This window comes from Monodon monoceros, unplaced genomic scaffold (genome assembly GCF_005190385.1).
Source record: "Monodon monoceros isolate NGI ecotype Baffin Bay Population unplaced genomic scaffold, NGI_Narwhal_1 Super_Scaffold_9, whole genome shotgun sequence".
Taxonomy (NCBI): Eukaryota; Metazoa; Chordata; class Mammalia; order Artiodactyla; family Monodontidae; genus Monodon; species Monodon monoceros.
The window spans coordinates 18,665,381-18,689,077 of NW_021703786.1; the positions used below are offsets into that span (position 1 = coordinate 18,665,381).

Sequence of the window (23,697 nt, forward strand, 5' to 3'; positions counted from 1 at the left end):
TTGCCATATCTTAAGTGAAAAAGCAACAGTATGATAAGCATGATCACATTTGTATAAAATATATGTGTGTACATACATACACACCCAGGCCTGGAAGAATTTTCTGGTGATCATCTCCAAGTGGTGGGATTGCTGGGATTATTTTGCTGTGTTTGTGCTCATTTATATTTTATGTGATGAATTTTCATATTTAAGCACACACACACCCCCGTGGAAACAGTTCATGCACTACTTTTATAATGCAAAACAAACAACAAAAAAGTTTTAAAAGGACATTTTAGCCATTCATTCATTCATTCAACAAATATTTATTGAGCACCTAGAATGTGCTGAGAACTATGTTAATCAAGCACCGGGTGACCTGTGTTGAATCAAACTCTTCCCACCCCATATGACGCAGGTACATGCCTATGGCCTTCCGGAGCCCCACACAGGTGCACCATCCACTCCAGTTGATCTAAACAGGACATTTAGGCCTAAAATCACCATAGTAATCTGCACACTTAACCTGGGCCCTCTACCCCATACTCCTCTGGATGAAGGCTTACAGCAAGACTCACCACGGAAGCCACCGCCCTCTGTCCAGGCATCTGGCTGCACGACCACAATTGGTTGAGTACCCTGTACCCCCAGAAAGGAAACAGCATTGAGGGTATCAGAGCAGGATTTTTGCGACAGTCACTTCACCATTTCTTGATAGCTTGCTGAAGCAGACTACTCTGGGGGCAACCACGCAAAGGAGGGGGAAGGGCACATGTCAAAAAGGAAGGGTCAGAGGGAAAGAGCCTTCCCTGGGTCTGTTTAGTATTTGTAGCTCTCAAGTCCTTACTTATCCCTTACAGATGGAGTCTTCTGGCACAGGTACGTGGTCAGAGAAGGGTCAGGGTGAAGTGAGGCTTCTAAGGCTACACTGGGGGGTTCATAGGGACTGAAAGGTGCTGCCTTGCTCAATCTCAGGACAGAATAGTGTCCTCCCCCGACAGGGCACCAAACACTTACCTGGCTGAGGGTGAATGATGAGGGCTCCTTCACCACAGAAGCCCCACACAGATGCACCATCCACTCTAGTTGATCTAAATAAGACATTTAGACCTAAAATCACCACAGTAATCTACATATTTAACTGGGCTCTCTACCCCACACTCCTCTGGATGAAGGCTTACAGCAAGACTTCTCAGTGGGAGAGTCCCTGTTTCTCTGCTCCAAAGGGACGGAAAGGCCTTAAACTACAAATTCTAAGTCAATTTGCTACAGATATGCTACCTACTTTGGTTATCAGTCCCCATAAGGCCACTTGGTAGATAAGGTCTGAAAGTCAAATGAAAGAAAGAAAAAAAAAATCGAAGATATCATTTCCATTAATTTGCTAAACTGCTGGCTAAGACACTGTGAAAAAATACCTACCCACCATCCCTCCTTCCTTGCCTAATTCTGTGTTGGTAATTGATAATCACAGCCACTGACAGCACCATACTTGGTGGTAATTACTGTAAATGTCAAGAGATGGGAAGATAATTCATTCAGTCAAGAGAAAATACAAGTCATCCTGGACAGAGACTCAGCACATCAGTGGGGAAAGGCTATATGCTGAGCTGGAATCAAATCACTTGAAAAAATCAGAAGAGATGTTCCACTTGGACCTGGAAAAGCAGCAGAACTGACCACTGGGTGGCTCCTGGTCACCTCTGGGTCCTCTTTACCATCAGCCCGTTTCTGAGGATTGCTGAGGTGCTCCTGTTTGGCTGAGTGAACTGAGGTCAATTAACTTACCTCCAAAACAACAGCTGCTAGAGACCCTCGTTCTCATTATACCAAAGTATACAAGAACCCTGAGAAACCTTTGAGTGGCACTTGGAAATTTCATGAACACCCAATCAATAACCAATAAAGACAGAAGCAAAATTACTTTGCCAGGTTCTCTTGCTGCCACTCATCTGTCCCTGACCAGATGCCAAGGCTGACTTCGGGGGAGTAAGAGGACCTGATCCTGGGGGCAGAAGTGGGTACAGAGGCAAAGGTGGGTAGCCTTTGTCTGGAAAAGAACGAACCAAATCTAGACACACCCCAGGGCCTCAGTGCCTCACAACTTCCGAGCTGAGCCACATAGCACTCCTCAACATAACATCACATTCAGTGTCAAAGTTAATTAGAAAATGTTCATCAAGAGTCTTCCTCTGCTCTGGGCCTATGTGGAGCCCCAGGCCCACAGGGCTTATGCAGCTGTTGTGCTTTCATCTCTGTATCAAATGGAGATGGTTTAGGAGGAGCAGAATTCTTTCTTGACATTTACAAACCCAAAAGGTATCTTCTCCCTAACTTATTATTTCCCCCATTTCTTAGACCAAAGGGCAGTAAAAGCAGCTCTACCCCACTGAGCACAGAACATATTGTGTCCTAGATCCTAACTCTTCACTGCCTTCTAGCTCTTGAGAAGGGGCACAGGGCTAGTTTTTTTGCCATGGGCTAATGTTTTGGTGTGGTTTTGTCTGACGAGTGCTAGAGAAATAGAATAACCTCTGGAATATCTCACCCATATGAGGAAACCCCCATTAAGATGATGATGTAGGGGAAAGGCTGGTGCTGGATTCGGCAGTTCTCCCAGTCAGTCTCTTACCTGTGGGCATATTGGTAAACGGTCCATAGCAACAGATTTCTAAGCCCTTGAAGATCTGGGAGAAGAGAGGGACAGAGGGGTGGAGAGAAAGAAACATTAGTTATAAAAGACATGGGTTTTTATAAAAAGCAATATAGAGACTCTCAAAAATGAAGAACTTTCCTTTTTTAAAAATTTTTTTATTGGATTATAGTTGATTTACAGTGTTGTGTTAGTTTAAGGTGTACAGCAAAGCAAATCAGTTATACATTTATATATATCCACTTTTTTTTTTTTTAAGATTCTTTTCCCATATAGGCCATTACAGAGTATTGAGTAAAGTTCCCTGGGCTATACAGCAGGTTCTTATTAGCTGTCTATTTTATATATAGTAGTGTGTATATGTCAGCCCCAATTTCCCAATTTATCCTTCCCCCGACTTACCCCCTGGTAACCATAAGTTTGTTTTCTATATCTGTGACTACTTCTGTTTTGTAAATAGTTCATTTGTACACCTCCCTTTTTTTTACGATTCTACATATAAGCGATATCATAAGAACTTTCCTTTTCTTTTCTTTACCACCTGATAATTTCTGCTGCTACTTCCCAGAGACAATCAGCCCAATGTCCAAAACACTGATGGATTTTAGACTTTTTTTCATGTGTGTATGTATTTGATCTACTCTATAGTCATACTTTGTCATTCAAGGGCTGGGCATCCCACCTTGCCACCAATCAGGTCCAGGCTCTTCCCTGATGACCTCTGCAGGTAATTTTACTTCTCGTTAGAGACAAGAAAAAAATTGGTCCTCCTTTATGTTTAATAAAAGGCTTGGATGGCAAGAGATTCAAACTGTCAGCTGAAGTTTGATGTTTATCCAGATTTGATATATACATCAATACTAACCCTGACCCTAACTGGCAGAGAGGTCTATGTTTATTAGACCTGCTATTATTATTAGTAGTAGTACCTGCTCCTTTTCTCCTGGTCCCAGAACATCTGTTCCTGCCTTCACACTGCTCTACGAATGGCCCTTGTTCCTTCAGCAACCTAAGTTGTTTTTAATCTAGAAGAGAAGCCTGGTTGTGCCTCTCCTCACTGAGCTTACTGCCTAAATTTCCAGGAGACACAGATCACAATGCACCTTGCAGGTACCTCTTCCACTCAGAGTGCTCAATAGACTGTCCAAAAGAACTTTCTGTTTTGGTGGAAATATTCTATATTTGCTTTAATAAGGTGGCCATGAGTCACATGTGGCTAATGAGCACTTGAAATTAGGGTGGTTAGGGTGAGTGAGGAACTCAACTTCCTATTTTAATTTTAGTTAATTACAATGTAAACAGCTTTGTGGCTGGTGGCTACTCTGTTGGACAGGCAAATTCTTACACATGCTTTGGCACGAATTCTTAGGGAAGGACTTGGGTATCATTTCAAAGAACAAATCTAAATTTGTGTCAGTTGGCTGGATACATACCATTTAGGTAACCTTTGTTCTCTTGACCCTTTTTCTTTCTCCCCATTCTACTAAAATGAAAATTGTCTAGGCCTAGAACTCACCTCCCTTCAAATAAGAGAGACTGGGGTAGAGAAAAATCAGGAAGCTAAAAACACATGATGGCCTTTTAGGAAATGCCCACTCCCCCCCCCACCCCATTTCAATCTCAGTCAGAGGAACAAGGACAGACAGCAGGACAAGTCTGTTTCTGTTGCATGTGACAGCCTCCACCTGTGCCATTCTCACTATCTGTATGAATAACTGCATCTCCAGCCTGTTGGCAGGATCTAGATGCTCATAATGCTAAAACTTCTCCCCAGGTGGCCAGCTGGAGCCAAATGTTGACACAAAAAGTACAAAAGATTAAGAATTTTTTAAAAATTTTATTTATTTTTGGCTGCGTTGGGTCTTCGTTGCTGTGCGGGCTTTTCTCTGGTTGCAGCGAGCGGGGGCTACTCTTCGTTGTGGTGCGCGGGCTTCTCATTGCGGTGGCTTCTCTTGTTGCGGGGCATGGGCTCTAGGCATGTGGGCTACCATAGTTGTGGCAGGTGGGCTCTAGAGCTCAGGCTAAGTAGTTGTGGCGCACGGGCTTAATTGCTCCACAGCATGTGGGATCTTCCGGGACCAGGGCTCGAACACGTGTCCCCTGCACTGGCAAGCAGATTCTTAACCACTGTGCCACCAGGGAAGCCCAAGATTAGGAATTTTTACATCCAGGCTGACACTCACTGATGAGGATGTCTAGTTATGAGATTAGAAATTTGAAGTTTCACCTCTACAAATACATTTCTCTTCCACAAGAGAACACTACAGTGACACGTGGTGTCTTCAGAATGACACTACTTTGACCAGGCACGTTCCACAATTGCCACCCCAAATGCAGGGCAAAACTCCAAACGCTGGAATTTCCTTTCAAGGAGGGAAGAATCTGGTGCTGATTCTGCCTTGTATCCAGTGGAATAAAACATATGACTGGCTCACACAGAGCTCCCCTCAGGTGCAGGCAGAAGGAGAAACAGGGCCAGCAGCTTTTCTTGGCATCTAGAAGTTACTTGATAGGCTCAGAGGGTGAGGGTGGGCTGACCCCAAGGGTTCAGAGCTCCAGGGCTTGATTTGTGATCATCTCCCAAAGCAGTTTTCCTTAGAAAATCATCTCTGTTGGTTCTCTCTCAAGTTCTATAAAGGAACAGGAGGTGCTCCGTATGTGGATGTTCTGACATGCCCAGTGGTACACACTTGAAAAAGGAAGAAATGCAGACCAGGAGCATAAGCACTCAGCCAGTGACCCAAGAGCAGCCAGCTCAGGCCTGACAGGCTGGTGTGAAATCTTGCCTGGATTTCTCCTTGAGAGAACGACATAATTTTGGCTACATCATCTGTTACAGTATGATCTGGGGAAGAAAGTCACTGAATCTTCCTGGGCCTCTAGTCTTTCATTTGTAAAGTTGTTAGAATAATCAATTTTTCTCCTGTGTGAAAACTTCTATAATGTGCCAGGAAACTATGGCATTGTCATTAAGAGCTCAGATTCTGGAGGGAGACTGGTTCTAGTTGGGTTCAGCTTCTAGTTGGGTTCACAACTAGCTGTGTGAGCTTGGGCAATTTACTCAACCTCTTTGATCCTTAATTTTCTCATCTATAAAATAGGCATAATTATAGTACACGCTTCCCAGGGTTGCTATAAAATTGTTAACTGGTTAAGATAGGGTCGAAGGTTTGGAGCAGTCCCTGGATACAGTGAACGTTACACAGATGTCAGCTATTGATAATCAATCACCTTCTCTTCTGTGCTTCCACAGACAGCCTGGGTACATCCCCCTCACAGCACTTACCACACTGCTGTAAAGAAAGACACCACCGTGAAGTAGAAAGAGCAAAGGTTTTAGATTCACATCTGTCTCAAATCCCAGCTCTGCCATTTATCAGTTAAGATTTGCACCCTAGAATGAAACCCAAATTATATAACTTCTCTAAACCTCTCAGCTCCCTCATTCATATCGGATAATAGAGTTGGCCCACTGGCCTACTGTATCCAACAAGTTCCGCATCCGCAGATTCAACTAAACTGCCAATGGAAACTATTTGAAAAAAAAACTGCCAATGGAAACTATTTGAAAAAAAAATTTTTCTTCCAGATAGTTCCAAAAAGCAAAACTTGAATCTGCTTTTTGGCAACTATTTACATAGCACTTAAACTGTACTAGGTCTTAGAATTAATGTAGAGTTGATTTAAGTATATGGGAGGATGTTACATGCAAATGCTATACCATTTTATAAAAGGGACCTGAGCATCTTTGGATTTTGGTATCTGCAGGGGGTCCTGGTACCAATCCCCCAAGGGTACTGAGGAATGACTGTACTTATTTACTCTGCTGTTCCGGAAGAACTAAAAAAAACCTATATGAATGCACCTACTTGGTATTCTAGCAGTGTAAGGGGCCATCTTGTAAGGCCCCTTACAAGATGAATGAGACCATCTCCATGAAGTGGGCAGGAATGCAGAGGGGTGGGTAGGTTTTTTGCCAACATGGGGGAGGAGGGCTTTACCTTCCTGTCCTGGGATTCTCTTGCTCGCTTTGGGCCTTGATGGTTTCTTCCATTGACAACATCGCCTCTGACTTCAAAATCATGCTGAAAGAAACCAAGCCCAAACCACAGGGGTCAGAGAAAGAGAAGCCTCCTTCAATGGAAACAGAGGAGATACATCATATTTAAGGAATCAAATATTGCCAGGCAGTTTTGAACCCTATCTCCCCCAAAATCATCTTTTCTGGTGGACTGCATGAAATGACCAGCATCTCAGCTGCTGAAATCAATTCATTGAAGCAAATCTTTGTGGGCAGAAACTAACAATTGGCTTTTCACCTCACTGGGACTTAACGTATTTTAATTTGCAACATCTATCTCCTCTCAGACCATTCACTTAGCATTTAAGCTGCTAATACTGTGCTGTTATAAAGATAACTGGAGAATTCCTGATCTCTTAAATTAATGTGTATTACCACCTAAAGAAATAAGGGTTTCTCAGATTTCCATTGAGAGATTTACAGTTAATGAAACCAAAATAATAAAATATACATTTAATACTGAAGAAAGTAAGAGGCTTTTCATAATCACTATTTGGACTAGCCAAGGCTGGGGGAATAAAGAATAATAGGATTAGGGAGGTTAGAGGTTTGGGGAGAATTCTGGGGAAGAATGCTTAGAAACAATTCTTACTGAAACTCAGATTGCAGGGGAGACCACATCTGTTGCCAAGAGAATTAGGAAGAATAATAAAGGCATGGGCATAACCACAGGTTGTTATTAGGTGAAAGAACTCTTAATATTTCCTAGTCACGTGAGTGAGAAGAGTCTAGTGATAAACATGTCATCTATTTGAAGATGACCCTCAAATTTATAGTCCTGATTGTACCCCTGTGCCTACTAACCTCTCTACCCGGAGGTCTCATATAAATCCCCAAATCCATGCACCTAAAACAGAGCTCTTGATTCTACTCCTGCCTCCTGCTCTCCGGCCTCCCAGGATGCTCCTCCCCCATGTCTTCCTTATCTAATTAACATCACTAACATCCACTTCATTGTTCAGGCCAAAAATCTAAGCGTTACCCCAATTCCTGTCTTTACCTCATCTTCCAATTTAACCTATTAGTAAGTCCTATCTTCCAAACATCTCAAATCAAACTCTTCTTACCATCTCCAGGTCTCATTACCCTATGAATAAAATTCAAATTCTTTACCACGACTTACACCAAATCCTACCTGATCTGGCCCTTGTCTATGACCTTCTCCAATCCCTTGTCTAACCTCTGCTGCCTACATATGATTCACCAATTACAACTCTCCAGCTATACTGGCCTGTTTTTCTTTAATAAACCAAGCTCATTCCCATCTTAAGACCTTTATGCCTGCTGCTATTCTGCCTATAACATTTGTTCCCTACATTTTTCTTTTTTTGTTTGTTTTTTAAAATTTTTATTTATTATTTTTATTTATTTATTTATTTTATTTTTGGCTGCATTGGGTCTTTGTTGCTCCACGCAGGCTTTCTCTAGTTGTGGAGAGCAGGGGCTACTCTTCATTGCGGTGGCTTCTCTTGTTGCGGAGCGTGGGCTCTAGGCGCGCAGGCTCAGTAGTTGTGGCGCACGGGCTCAGCTGCTCTGCAGCATGTGGGATCTTCCCGGACCAGGGTTCGAACCCGTGTCCCCTGCATTGGCAGGTGGACTCTCAACCACTGAGCCACCAGGGAAGCCCCCTACATTTTTCAAGGCCAATTCTTTCTTGTCTTTTAGGTCTCAGCTCAAGCTTTTCAGAAAGCCTTCTTGGGTCTCCTTACCTAAATAGTCAACCTCTGTCTCCAGCCAACCGCCAGTCTGTTGTTCTATATATTTCTTCATAGTGTTTATTGGTATTTTAAACACATCTTTATTTATTATGCATCTCCCCTCCACAGAACATGAATCCCACCACAGCAGGGAACTATCAGTCTTATTTACTGCTGTATCCCTGGTGCCCAGCACATAGTAGGCTCCCAATAATATAAGTCACTGAATGAAACCAACAGAAACATCAATTAATTATGAATATGCTGACTAGTGCATAATAGTTTAAAACTGCTTTCGCTAGTTTTATTTTGCCTGATCTGTTGTCACCAGCAGCTCTAAGATGGCTGTTCTAAAATTATTCCTCCTCCTACGCTCTATCTTATTTACCTCTCACTGTTCTCAGTATCAAAGAGTAAAATAATCTCTTTGAAGGAATCAGATTTCTAAACAGATACATTTGCGTATTAATATGAAGGATTCTTTTCAACTGTGAAAGAGTTTTCTACAAAGGTGTATGCGTGTAAGATTTAGGTGGGCCTGTTTCTCTCTAGTTGTGGCGCTCAGGCTCACTAGTTGCAGCACACAGGCTTAGTTGCCCCGCCGCATGTGGGATCTTAGTTCCCCAACCAGGGATCGAACCTGCATCCCCTGTACTGGAAGGCGGATTCTTAACCACTGGACCACCCGGGAAGTCCCTGCTTGCATAACTCTTTTTTTTTGGTGGTACGCAGGCCTCTCACTGTTGTGGCCTCTCCCGTTGCGAAGCACAGGCTCCAGACGCGCAGGCTCAGCGGCCGTGACTCACGGGCCCAGCAACTCCGCGGCATGTGGGATCCTCCCGGACCGGGGCACGAACCCGTGTCCCCTGCATCGGCAGGCGGACTCTCAACCACTGCGCCACCAGGGAAGCCCTCGCATAACTCTTGATGATCCACATCATCAAGGAAAATCTTCAGAAAGTAGTGCAAGGCAGGAAGCAGATAAATTTTCGTGACTCAGTATGACTCAATGGCACCAAGTCTTTTTGATTAGTTTGTAAAACAGAGTACCTACCTCATCCAGCATCTTTCTTTCTTTAGTAGACTGGGTCACCCCTAAAGAGATCACAGAAAAGATAGGTCACACAAGAGCAGAAGACCTCCCTTCATGGGGGTAGATGGTGCAGTGATTCACATAAGAGTGTGGGAGAAATAACACTGAATAGAGGTCCTCTCTCTATAAAGCCACAGCTCCTTAATAGATTTCCTTCTGGAGACACCGCTGATGCTTAATTTAAACATTATAAAAGTGCCTGCTGCACATGGATTTCTGCCTACAATTAAATAAATCCCTAGTTCATATGCTAACATTACCAGGAGCAGATTAGGTCCTATTAGTTATAAAAAGAAATACATTTCCCCCCCCCATCACCAGCTATCTGAACAAAGAGCTATGCATTAAAGATAAAGCTAGTTTAGTGTTACCGCTAAAGACCTTTTCGTAATTCAGATTCAGCATCAGCAAAAATCTTAGGTGTCAAAATGTCAGGTGTCAAAATGCAATTCTGAGGTGTTGAAGGGAGGAGGGGAGAAATTACATGGTACTTACAGAAATAGCTAACTACCCATTTTCCTCCTGCAATCCCCAGGAAATATTTCAGTGTCCGTTCACACACAAACTCGGCATCTGCAGAACGGAAAACATCCCAAGGATCAGGAGTTGAAAACCAAATCAGGAAGGGCTGCCAAAAGAAGCTAGAGCGCCCCGCTCCTTATGCTACTTGAGAGCGATCTGGATTGATGATTCCAACACCCCTGGGGATAGACTCAGAGGCTGGAAGCACCCCTAATTCTAACCAGCAGGTGTGGATCTTTGGAAGTCTGGAGAAGGCTGATACGAAGTTAAGACCACAGGAAGTGTCTGCCCTATCTTCTAGATGCCAAGGCCAGCTAAAGATGTCTGTCAGCGTGCTCAGGGAACTACCCATGTCGGTAGTATTGATACACGTGGACGGGCAAGGTCTATTTTACTGGATGACGACATGTGAAAGGAAAAGAAAACAGTGTTGTTGAAATCCTAAATTTGAAATGTCAATGATGAATTTTCACCCCCAGAACTTCTACTTGGGGAATCCTAACCCCTAATTCTTAATTCCCTTGCAAGGCAGAAAAATATAGTACTTTCATAGTTTTTCTCTTTTCAACGTATTTCAGCAAGCAGTAGCTGAAGAATCACTTCTGCTTATTTTTTAGCGTTTTAAAGGCCCGTTTGAAGGACTAAGCAAACTCAGGAAAGAACACTTAAACAGGAGAAATGTATTTAACTAAATCCTAAACACAGCAGGCCATCTGCCAGTAGTAGCAACAGCCATTCTCCCTAACCGAATTCTTCACAAATTTAAAAAAATCTTTTCTCTTTCTTCACAATTTCTTTTTTTTTTTTTTGGTACGCGGGCCTCTCACTGTCGTGGCCTCTCCCGTTGCGGAGCACAGGCTCCACATGCGCAGGCTCAGCGGCCATAGGCTCACGGGCCCAGGCGCTCCGCGGCATGCGGGAACTTCCCGGACCGAGGCACAAACCCGTGTCCCCTGCATCGGCAGGCGGACTCTCAACCACTGCGCCACCAGGCAAGCCCCACAATTTTTTTTTTTTTTTTTTGCGGTACGCGGGCCTCTCACTGCCGTGGCCTCTCCCATTGTGGAGCACAGGCTCTGGACGCGCAGGCTCAGCGGCCATGGCTCATGGGCCCAGCCGCTCCGCGGCATGTGGGATCTTCCCGGACCGGGGCACAAGCCCGTGTCCCCTGCATTGGCAGGCGGACTCTCAACCGCTACGCCACCAGGGAAGCCCCTCTTCACAATTTTTAAGGCTTTTTGTTTAACTGTTGTGAAGGTTGACTTAATAATATGCTTTAAACTCAGAAATCTTAGCTCATTTTTAGTTTTAAAGTAGCAAGTGTATTGCCCTTGAGTTTAAACACTGAACTACTTTAGATTTAATTTGCATTTTAAAGTTTTCTTTTCACCTATCAGCAGCCTTGATCCAAACCCATAGCTTAAGATATATTCAAGTTTAATGACATTCATCTCTAAAACAGTTTAGTTCATGGTAACTTGTTTTGGCATCGGATTCCTGTGAGCATTATCCTCTGACCCTGTAGTATGATCTTTACACAGTAGAAACCTAAGCTCTTAGAAGTTCTAAGGCAGCATGTGCCTGCCAAGGAGTCTGGACCCTATGCTCAAGAACCTTCAGCTGTATGAACAGAAACACCCTGGAGAGGACCAGAGAGTCCATTTTGTTAGGAAGGTTTTAAGAGTTGAGCTTCAATCTGTATCTTCTGTGTGCCATAGGCACCAGTCTTTGCTTTCTGGAGCCCATGAGTGAACCTAACTCCTCCTCCAGATAACAACTCTTCAGATATTTCAAGACACTTGTCTTGTTCCCTTAAGTCTTCCCATTCCTTCAGTTGTCCTTCAAATGACATTGCTTTGAATTCCTTTTCCCCATTCTCTTCATCTACCTCTGGATAAACACTCTCCAGTTGTCAGGGACCAGCATGAAAAGATAGCATGGTGCTCAAAACAGAGCACACACCTTCCAGGTGTTCGCTCCAGTGGGGGTGGGGTAGGGTGTCGGGATCATCACCTCACTTGCTCTGGACATTAGGCTTGTATCAATAAGGCCCAATTTCAAATGAGCTTTGTTAGCAGTCCTGAAATGTTTACTCAGATTTAGCTTACAGTCAACTAAAAGCCTCTGAGGTCTCCCTTGTCATCACACAAGTCATACTCAAGATTTAAAAAGGGGAAGGTGTAGGACAAATGAATTTTTCCCTTCACTTTTTTCTTTTTCATATGCTAGGCTATCTCAGAGCTGATAACTGGACTTGTTTCCTGTAAAACTCTCAACCACACTCAAACTAGGTGTTGGAGTGGAGTGAGGTCATGGAGCTAGCTAGGGTTTCCAACCACCCAGATTCTGAGTGAAGACTCACTTCTGCTCATTCCCCTCTTTGCCCCATTTGTTCCTCCAGGACTCGGGCTCTGCCTTCCCAGAAAGCCCTCACACAGTGTAGTCCAGGCAGGGTGGACTAGGAGAAGTGATTCATCGTTCTGGCTCATCACTCTCCAATCTTAACACAAAATAAAAGGGGGTCAGGAAATAGCAAAACTATTATTTTTCTTTCATCAAGCAATAACTGATTGACTATTGGCAGACGGTCACCTGTGCTATGCTTAACAAACATGCCCATTTCTTCATGTAGTTTTATGCAACAGATGCAGCATATTCTGTAAAGGTTCTTGGTGTACCTGTTTTCATAATGACATGAGTAGTCTCTTCAGTAATTAGATTAGTTAAAGTGATGTGATGTTTTCTGGCAAACTTGTGCACAAGCACCTGAAATCAAATCAAATATCACATTATAATAAATTACATCTAGAACACAGCTTGAGTATTAGTTATCCCAGCTTTGAACCTCCATTTTTCTCACAAAAGGTACATCCTTTTTATTCTAATATGAAGTTTCAAAATAAATAGTAATTTAATAAAAATTATGTACAAATCAGAGGAAGAAACTCTAAAATAGTCTGTGCTAACAGACATGGAATTATAACCAAGGATTCAAAATAATATTAATTTTCCTTTTAATAACAGATATCATTTGATTCCCTAAGACAGTTTCTTTGCAGAGTGACACCCTACTATACTATAATTTAGATTTATCAGCCTACACTCTATAAGCTGAGAGGTAACTTGCCTACACAGAAAGTTATGCTCAGATACGTGACTTAAGAACAAGATTCAACCTGCTGACAGTTTTAAAACGTTCAAGTCAAGATGCTTCTAAAGGTCAGTACAAAAACTATCAATTCCTCTTAAGGAGAAGGATTGGAAGAGACTCATATTCTTCCCAAAAGAAATCTAGAGCCTTCTAGCTATTATCTATCGACCAAATAAAAAATCAATAGGCAGTAAAAGAAATTAACCAGATCCATTATAGACACATTTGACATAATCAGCAGCTACTGCTTGGTACATAACTTTACCAAGGGCCATCATTTACGAGCCATCACCACCCACGCCAGTATTTCCATCATTTACTAGTCATCACCACCCACGCCAGTATTTATGTGCCCCACGAGATTGCAATGGAGGGTGGGCTGTCTTTCTTTCATGCTGCCTCACTCCATACTGCCACAGGGCACTGAAAAAGGCAAGCTGGAGAAGCTAATGACATCCTCCCCCCGCTTTTGCCACTGCCCTTTGCCAGGATCATTAGCAATTCTGAACTGATTAATTGCTGAAATCCCAGCCTTGAAACAGCGTTCAGTTAGAAGAGCAACTGCTGAAAAGATCATCTTAATATGGGCTTCGGAATTAATCATGCGTAATACAGTCAGCAGCTTTCATAATAAATTTACCACACTTCGGCAAGTCTGAATAGAGCTGAAAAGTTTTCTTCTTTGCTTGTTTAGAGACAATATGTACCCAAGCCACTTAGAGTCTCATTTGCAGTTCAGGATTGCCCATGGCAAGAAAGATTAGATCATTTTAGCCTTCTTGGAAAAGCTGATCTCACAAAACAAAGGAATAAGGAACGCTAATTTTCAGTGAATAAATGGGAATTTTAGATGTGTTGGCAAAAGATCAAGAGCAGTATAAACAGACATAGGTATGAATTTTTAGAGCAAATAGCTGTTCTGGGCACATGGTTGTGAGATGAGAATTCTGGCATTATTGATGAGAATTTATTCATTGTATCTACTAGGGCAGACAAGGCTTACTTTGCCCTTTTAATAGTGGGACACATCTGGTCACAGAGGTCATGCTGAGCTGCTAACCTATAGAGAAGCTAGGATGAGAAATGGTTTCTATTCCAGGAAGGATATATTAAGAAAGATACTTAAGAATGACTGAATCATTTCTCAGTGTGCAATAAATAGCATCCACTATTGAATCTGTTTGATACTCTGGTGTGTTATCATAGTTTTAAAGAAATTCCTCACTCAATTAATGATTAATGGTGATTAATTAAGGGGAGATAAATTTCCTATGATGTCTGAAATCTATGCTCAATCCAAGCAGAAAGAAAGTTTCAGTGGTCTTAATATTTTAATGGGTATTTTTCCACAGCACAAAACAACTCCTGTTTCTAGCAGGACATGTCAAAATCCTAACAGGGATGGGTTATTGTAGGGTAGAACTGACAGGGCAAGCTATTGGATAACAGTGTCACAAGCCAGGATAAAGATAAATAAACACTGGAGAAATGCCACTATCTGGCCATGTACTTGGAACCAGTTTAAATTTAGTTAATCATGCTGGTAAGTTCACTCAGATGTGAACAAAGGTGGGGAAAAGATGCCTTCTGGGGAGTAGAGCTATACCTCCTTGCTTTTTTAGATAGAAAGAAAATAAAAATAAAAAAGCTCTGGATTATACTCAAAACCATAACCTTTCTGCTAATATTTAATAATTATTTCCTTTACTAAATACATACAAAATAATCCATGCTATAGCTTTATCTAGGTATAAGTTTTCAGAAATTAGTAATGGAAATTAAATTACATAGTAATGAGCTCGTTTGCCAGATTTCTTCCTATAGGTTATTCACAGCTAGTACCCATTTAAAGCCATTGCGGTATGTTAATGAAGGCTCAGTCATTAGGAAAATACATATGGATACACTCACAAATTCTTTTGGGGTCAAGCCTGATGCCACCATAGAAATTCTTTTGTTGCCTCTTTGTGTTGAAGGTATCAACTCTGGCTTCTCCCTGCTCACACTTTCTTCCCGCACATTATACCCTGCAGTATTAGTAGCATGAGCTGCAGCGGGACTCCTGGCAGATTCTACTACTTGAAATTGGGGTAATTTCAGTACAGAGGCTGAGGGTGGCATGCTGCAGACATGAGCTGGCTCTGGGGTTCTGTCTTCAGAGGGATCAGACTCAGGGTCATCAGAGAAGAGGCTGATTCCAGATTCTAGGTAAGGGGTTCCCTCTGAAAGGAATGAGGAAAGAAATTTAATATATATGACAGTGAATTCTGAATTATAACATCTAGTCTCTGCTAAAAATTAAAAAGACAGATTAAGTTAGGTTAAGAGAAAAATGGGTACATTAATAACACTGTTGGTAGATGTGCAAAGCAGCTTAACTTTTCTAAAGGAAATTTGGTATTATGTAGCAACAGCCTTGTGTGTTTATACTTGCAGTCAACAATTCTAGTTTTAGAAATGTATCCTAAGGACATAAAAGAGGTCTGTAAAAGTGTAGTCATAGGAATGTTCACTGCAACATTGTTTATAACAGTAAGGTTTTAGAAACAAACTAAATGTACAATGAGATTAAATAAATTATGCCACATCCATTCCAATGAACTACTCTTCACCTGTTACATTTAATTACAATAAAATGGAGAAATGCACACACTCATGTTTGTTGTAGCATTATTCACAATAGCCAAGAGGTGGAGGCAACCCAAATGTCTGTCATTGGATAAATGGATGAAGAAAATGTGAGATATGTGTATATCTATATCTATCTACACACACAGTGGTTTTAAAAAAGCTACCAATTTGGATGAACCTTGAGGACAGTATGCTATATGAAAAAAGTCAGTCACAAAAGGACAAATACTGCATAATTCCACTTACATGAGTTATCTAGAGTAAACTCTTAGAAAGTAGAATGCTGACTCCCAGGGGATAGGGGGAGGGGGAAATGGGGAGTTGCTATTTAATGGGTACAGAATTTCAGTTTTACAGGATGAACAAATTTTAGAGATCTATTGCACAATAATGGGAGTATACTTAACATTACTGAGCTCTTAAAAATGGTTGAGGTAAATTTTATGTTTTTTTACCACAATTAAAAATAAAATTAAAAAAAGATACCATTGATTTTTCAGATGCTACCCTATTTCAGTTTTAACATGAAATATGTTTCCATCTTAGATATTAAATGCAATATTATAAGAAAGCCTGCTTTCTATAATTTCTGTCATTTATCAGTTTAGTTCTTAGGGGATGGTTTTGATTCAAATGTATACTTCTTTAAAAAATTTTTATTTTATATTGGAGTATAGTTGATTTACAACGTTGTGTTAGTTTCAGGTGTACAGCAAAGTGATTCAGTTATACTCAAATGTATACTTTAATCTTTGGGCTGCTTGTGAATATTTTGGCACTTCCTATATCACTGAAACTTTAAAAAAAAATACCAAATACAAATAGTTGACTAAATACAATCAAAATGATTTTTGTTTCTTCATCCATGATGATATCATTAACTTTTTCACTTAATAAATCATCAGATATCATCACCAAATTAAAAACAGACCGTCCCTGAAACATTTTAGAAAATGTCACTCCATCAGCAAGTAAGCACAGCTAAGTAGAATGTATGAGATTCCTAAAATGACCCTAGTGAACATGGCCAAAAACATTTAGTTGTCTAAGAGCACCTTTTATGATAATGTGTTTTTCAGGATTAATTTAAAACTTGCTTTACTGATTAAAACCTTGACTTACAAGCCATAAAACACACCATTCGGTTACAGTGATTTATAAGGCATAAAATATATAGTAATTTATATTCATTAATTCATAAAACAAGAGCTTACTTTAGAGATATGACTCATTTTTCAATAAAGGACAAGCCTAAAACTTTACCCTAGGGCCCTAGAACTCTTATCTAACAGTTGAAGTAAAATATTTAGAGAGCACCAAGACTCTCCCATCCTCAAAACTGTTAGAGTTAAACCAATATAGACCGATTAACAGCGGCAATAATGTTCAACTTGGATTAACATTCAAGCTATTTTTCTAATGGGTTTAAGTATAACAGATGCATTCATGATAGACTACCACATTTGAAAGCTGATTCATCAGAATATCTTTAGGTTAAGAGTAAAATAAAAGTGTTTTCTCCATCAGAGCAGATAAAATATTACCTAGATCTTGTCTTGGCAAAGAAGACTGCTCCATTAAATCCTGGGCCTCAGACTCCGTCAGCTGTTGCTCCTCCACATCAACAACCTCAAGCTCCTTTTGAGGTGGGCAGTTTCTGTTCTGAAGACTCCTTGAGTGGCTGTGCATATACCAACTATTATCTGACAACTGTGATTTAGAAGGGGAAGGCCTAGAAAAAAGGATGAAAGGAGAAAACCATCACTGTAGCTTGTGAAAGGACTAATCATACTTCCCAGGCAGCCAAGGCATAAGTGAAAGAGCTCACTGTCAGAGATCGGGAATGACTAGCAAGAGAGAACACAAGAGATGGCTAGGAGTCTGGATTCACGATGTCTGCCAACCTGTCAGGGCTGACATATAACATCTCTCCTTAGGGTCTGGCCTGAGGCAGTATATCTCCTAGCTATTTAAAAGCATGTCAGCAAATTTCACCAAATTATCCACTGCCACTCACTCAAATTCTATACACTATTTCAAATGAATGTATGAGAATCAGCTCTCTCATGAAAATAAGTTGATTAATTTTGACATTGCTACACTCATTCTTTCTACCCAATTTTAGCAGAATTCACAGAATCATCCCTACCTCCTACCTTTTCAATGTCCAAAGTCATTCTAAAAATAAAAGCCAGCTATAATATATTGTTAGAAGAGCATATGCACACAGTAATTCCTCTACCCTTTCAGGTGTTTAGAACTTTGCTGAATACGATACTTATCAACAGATTTAAAGGACCTCAGAGATCAGATAACTGATTCAAACAATTATTGGATATTTAGTATGAGTCAGGCACTAAAGCTAGGCTCCACGGATTAAAGATGAGCAAGACCTGAACTGTTCCTCAAGCAGTCTAGTAGAGGAAGTTCAATCAATGTGTAGGTTTTTTAATAGAAGTCTCTATAGGGTATACGGGGGTGGGGGAAGAGGAAGAGGAATATTTCATCTGAATATTAAACAGGTGGTTAGCTCAATCGGTTAAAGCACAGCAATGAGGTCATTACCTCTAATCATGGGTTTAGGGCCTATGGAGGTCAAGTCTTTTCATTCTCTATCACAGCCATCAGGCCATTATCACAGCCTCAAAAATATATCCTCAGTCCAATCCAAGATGCTTGGAAAAGATGGTGTGATTAGATTATTGACAACTTGTCACTATTTCCAGAGAGATAAGTGAAAATATACATACACTTGGTAGAAACGCAATAAATATGAATTCCTTTTCCTTTCTAGAGTCATGAGATGTGTGACTCTATCAGTTCTGAGACTCTATCCTGAACTATCAATTTGGAATAATAGTCCAGAACTTGTCCTTTTACTTTCACTGTGTTTTTATAAAGATCAAATGAAGAAGTAGATAAAGTATTTTTAAAACTATAAAGTGTTACATAGTCTTATATCAATAGTGATGTGAACAACATCCCTGGAAGATATTCTGAATATTTACTGGGGTAAATCAATAGCTAAACTTTTTCTAGGAAGGCAAAAACTTCAATTAGGGCAAGGGCGGCCTTGGAGAAGTCTACCATCAGCCTCCAGGCCTGCTGAGGCTTTTAGTTCTGTATTTACTGTATTTTATTCTGACCTTGAAAAGGGACAGATCTACTGTGCATTTCTCATGTTGTAGCTCATGCCTTGTACAGGTCCAAAGAGCCTACATACAATTAAACAAAAGAAGTGTCCTAGGGCAATGAGAGGTTAGATATGTCCGTGTACAAAAAACTAGAGAAAGTATGGTGAAAAAAAAATTAACACTAAAAGTTTAATGTAAGTACGGGTGTTACTTAGCTACCAAACTTGACATTTATTACTTCTTACCTTTCCATTCCTGGTTCTTTATTTTTACTGGTGGAAGTATCCGGAGATACTTGAAACTTGTCAGCAGAAAGGCTTTCTGGATTCCGGCTTATAGGATATTCACTACTTTTCTCTGAAGTTAATACTGCTTTAAATGGAATGAGAAAACAAAGAAATCTACTTTACTGCTTTGTCCTGATGGTGATAATTCAGGTGAGAATATCAATTTTTTTCAAAAGCAGCAATCTGTGACAATCAAATTGGTTTTTTAAAAAAATAATTAATTAATTAATTTTTGGCTGAGTTGGGTCTTTGTTGCTGTGCTTTCTCTAGTTGCAGCACAGGCTCGGTAGCTGTGGCACCCGGGCCTAATTGCTCCGCGGAATGTGGGATCTTCCTGGCCCAGGGCTTGAACTCATCTCCCTTGCATTGGCAGGCGAATTCTTAACCACTGCACCACCAGGGAAGTCCCAATCAGATTGGTTTTTAAACAGGTATATCAGACAGAATTCTATAAACACAAGTGATACAGCACCAAATGGAACTCAATGACTAAAAAATAATAACAACAATAAAAGGAACACTTTAAAACTGGGTAAATAAAGATACCCAGCTGAGACAAGGCTGAAAAAATAATATATTTATATTTTTTGGCCCTGAATGATAAGGACATAAGAATAGGAAATGAATTTTTATCTCTGCAGCAAACTAAATTATACTCAAATCACCTCAGACAACAGGGAAGAGAAAGTACTGGAAAGCACAAAGCACACTCCCTTTTCCATCCCTATTGCCTCCACATCAAAGACTGTATAGGGCTTTAGCAAGATGAGTGGCCTCCGCCCGGCTGCTGCTGCAGCCAGCACCTCGGTGAAGCCCATTTTCAATCGGGACATGAACGAGGCTAAGCGAAGGCTGCGTGAGCTCTACCGCGCCTGGTATCAGGAGGTGCCGAACACTGTGCATTTATTCCAGCTAGACATCTTTGTGAAACAGGGACGGGATAAAGTCTGAGAAATGTTTATGAAGAATGCCCACGTCATAGACCCCAAGGTGGCTGATCTTCTGGTCATTAAGGGAAAGATGGAACTGGAAGAAACGAAGTGTGGAAGCAGCAGACACAGGTCATGCGGTTTTTCCATGAAACAGAAGCACCAAGGCCAAAGGATTTCCTGTCCAAGTTCTACGTTGGGCATGACCCGTGACATCACTCAATATTAAGGTGCATGTCGATATTTAAATATTTTAGAGCACAAATAAACTCAATATATGATAAAAAAAAAAAAGACTGTATAGGATGGGGGTTTGAGTTTTTGCATGTGTGTGGAAACAAGGGAGGGGTCAGATGAGAAAGAAAAAAGAGGTGACATTTTGCTTCACATTTTCAATTACTAAGAAAATAATAAACCGAAAAACCAATACAAACAAAAAAACAAGGTGCCGACTGATAAGGAACCTGGAAGTAATACATGGAACTAATGATGAACTGGCACAAGAAAGGAAAAAACACAGAACAGACCCAAGGCAAAGTTCTAGCACGTTAGTACATCCTTTTTATTTATTAATTCCTCTAAATGTATTAGTGTGCCACTGCTTTCTAGGAAGTGGCTTAAAGGCAGAAATATTTAAAAAGCAAAAACAAATACTTAAAAATTACAGGTCTTCTATCCATTACAAAGTCACTGATGACTATAATTTATTTTGAGCTTTTATTAGAAAAGCGAAAATCCATAAATAAAGGCAGAAAAATTTAAACAAAGGGCTGTATTAATTAAACTATTTTTTTAAGACACTGGGTAGCCTGGGGGGAAATAATCATTGATTTCCTGAGTTAATCCTCAAATATATTATTTATAGTTTCCTTTATAGTCTTCTCTTCTGGACCTGTGAGTTTCTAGGAACACAAGAACCCTGCCTGGAGCTACTGTAAGGTGCTGAAACAAAGAAGGGTCTAACCATGAACCAGCAGGTTTTTCTTCCAACTGGAATGTAAAGTTTTTAATATAGGCATCATTTCCCCTCTAAATACAAGGTGATCACTGATAAAAGGTAATGTGCAATGTCTAAGGAATCACACCAAACAGAATTATTTTTTTAATTAAAAAAAAACTTATTAAAGTATAGTTGATTTACAATGTTGTTAGTTTCCGGTGTACAGCAAAGTGACAGAATGAACTATTGGAAAGGGCTTTTTTATTTTTTTAAGTGGAAGGGTGGGGAGGGAAAGGCCTCAGACACAAAAATAGATATTAAAAAGTCATTCCACCACCTGGACATTTAACATACAAGTTCCTCTTTTCACTACAATGGGGCCCAAGCTACAAAGAAAATAAGCTAACCTGAGTTAGGACTCAATAACTCAATAGTACCCAAAAAATACAGGGAAAAACTTTTCTGCTCTTCTTTTTCCTTAATCCTTATTTCATAGATGCAGTGATCCAGAGCCCAAGTACTGGAACAGTACTGTAGTCCCCCCTGAAATCATTCCTTCATCTGTGGGTCTTAATATGTTATATTCTTCATGGGTAGGGAATATGGGCCAGACCAAACATTTAATAAATTTACTGACTGCCTATTAGGTGCTAATAAGCATTGTTGAAAAGTATTGGGAAGAATCAAAGAGAAAGACATTGAAAAGGAGGAAAGAGATACTGAGAAACGATAAACTATAATCTTTCAGGAATGAACGTACTGTAGGGCGGAAAAGCTCAGATGTGTCTGAAAATCATTTCAGCTGTAATGGACTACGATGTTACAAATGCTGTTTGCTTTATGAATGACAGGTAATTCAGGAGGAAAAAAACAAAACAAAAATAAAAACAAAGTGCCTGATATGAAATAGCTTTACCTGCAGAAGGAGGTACACATCATTCATAATGGGTAAGAATACACGTTTGCACAAAAATATTATGCAGGCTTGGGAATGACCCTTAGGTAAACAGTAGGGCAGATCTAGGCTGAGGGCAGGACATCTGATGTAAAGATCCTGGAAAAGGAGCTTTCATCATCATTAAGAATACGGATTCTTAAAAAATAAAAACTGGGGCTTCCCTGGTGGCGCAGTGGTTGAGAGTTTGCCTACCAATGCGGGGGACATGGGTTCGAGCCCTGGTCTGGGAAGATCCCACATGCCGCGGAACAACTAGGCCCGTGAGCCACAACTACTGAGCCTGCGCATCTGGAGCCTGTGCTCCGCAACAAGAGAGGCCGTGATAGTGAGAGGCCTGCGCACCGCGATGAAGAGTGGCCCCCGCTTGCCCCAACTAGAGAAAGCCCTCGCACAGAAACGAAGACCCAACATAGCTAAAAATAAATAAAAATAATAATAAAATAAAAATAAATAAAAAAATAAAAACTGGGGAAATATGATTAAGTCTAGAGTTCCGCTTATTACTAGTAATGTGCCAATGTTGGTTTCTTCGTTCTGACAAAATTACCATGGTAATGTAAGATGACAACATTAGGGGAAACTGAAACTAGGTAAGGGGTAGAGTTCTTGTAGGAACTCTCTATACTATCATTGCTGCTTTTCTGTAAATCTAGAGTTATTCAAAAATAAAACATTTATTTAAAGAATAAGTCATTTTAGTACAGCTGAAGGTAAACAAAACTCCTTTTCCCAGGATTAAGAAGTTTGCTTGAATTTCAGTTAGACTCACGCCAATTTAAGAGGGAAAAAGGCACAAAACTTGAGCTGCTATTAAGTAGATGCTCAAATTGTTTCAGAAATAAAGCCACAAAATTCCAGAATCCATACCCAGAAATTTTCTTTCAGTAACTCTAGAGTGGGCTTCAGAGTTTTAATCATGTGAATTAAAATATTTATTGAGCGCCTACTGTGTTCCAGGCTCAGGTGTAAGGGTTCTCTGCCCAGATGGAGCCTACATTTTAGTGGGAGGTAAGGAGGAACTCTAAACAACATGCAAAACAAATTCGATATTGTTAAAAGTTAAGGGCCGGGCTTCCCTGGTGGCGCAGTGGTTGAGAGCCCGCCTGCCGTTGCAGGGGACACGGGTTCGTGCCCCGGTCCGGGAAGATCCCACATGCCACGGAGCAGCTGTGCCCGTGAGCCATGGCCGCTGAGCCTGCGCTTCCGGAGCCTGTTGCTCCGCAACGGGAGAGGCCACGACAGTGAGAGGCCCACGTACCGCAAAAAAAAAAAAAAAAAAAAAAGTTAAGGGCCTTCCCTGGTGGCACAGTGGTTAAGAATCCACCTGCCAATGCAGGGGACACAGGTTCAAGCCCTGGTCCGGGAAGATCCCACAAGCTGTGGAACAACTAAGCCCATGTGCCACAACTACTGAGCCTGTACTCTAGAGCCTGTGAGCCACAACTACTGAAGCCTGTGCACCTACAGCCTGTGCTCTGCAACAAGAGAAGCAATTGCAGTGTGAAGCCTGCACCCCAATGAAGAGTAGCCTCCGCTCACTGCAACTAGAGAAAGCCCGAGCCCAGCAACAAAGACCCAATGCAGCCAAAAATAAATTAAAAAAAAAAAAAAGTTAATAAGGGCTATTGAAAAAATGTAA

At 40.9% G+C, this 23,697-nt stretch overlaps 1 protein-coding gene and 1 pseudogene across 10 annotated transcripts in view; one reads left to right on the forward strand and one right to left on the reverse strand.

Moving 5' to 3' along the window:
* The window catches only part of BRCA1 (BRCA1 DNA repair associated), a 63,412-nt gene that overhangs the window by 1,539 nt on the left and 38,176 nt on the right, over positions 1-23,697 (reverse strand). For 4 of the 10 annotated variants that reach the window (XM_029212512.1, XM_029212505.1, XM_029212507.1 and 1 more), the window contains 10 exons: positions 19,190-19,316; positions 17,355-17,542; positions 15,091-15,401; positions 12,707-12,794; positions 10,002-10,079; positions 9,468-9,508; positions 6,637-6,720; positions 2,615-2,669; positions 1,000-1,073; positions 142-621 (listed from right to left, as the gene is read on the reverse strand). In XM_029212512.1, coding sequence (XP_029068345.1) covers positions 409-621; positions 1,000-1,073; positions 2,615-2,669; positions 6,637-6,720; positions 9,468-9,508; positions 10,002-10,079; positions 12,707-12,794; positions 15,091-15,401; positions 17,355-17,542; positions 19,190-19,316 — 1,259 coding nt within the window. In that variant the 3' untranslated portion in view covers positions 142-408. Of the gene's footprint in view, positions 1-141; positions 622-999; positions 1,074-2,614; positions 2,670-6,636; positions 6,721-9,467; positions 9,509-10,001; positions 10,080-12,706; positions 12,795-15,090; positions 15,402-17,354; positions 17,543-19,189; positions 19,317-23,697 lie in introns of those variants that run through there. The other 6 variants (XM_029212509.1, XM_029212514.1, XM_029212508.1 and 3 more) reach the window with 3 other exon arrangements.
* On the forward strand, positions 19,997-20,373 carry LOC114888884 (annotated as a pseudogene).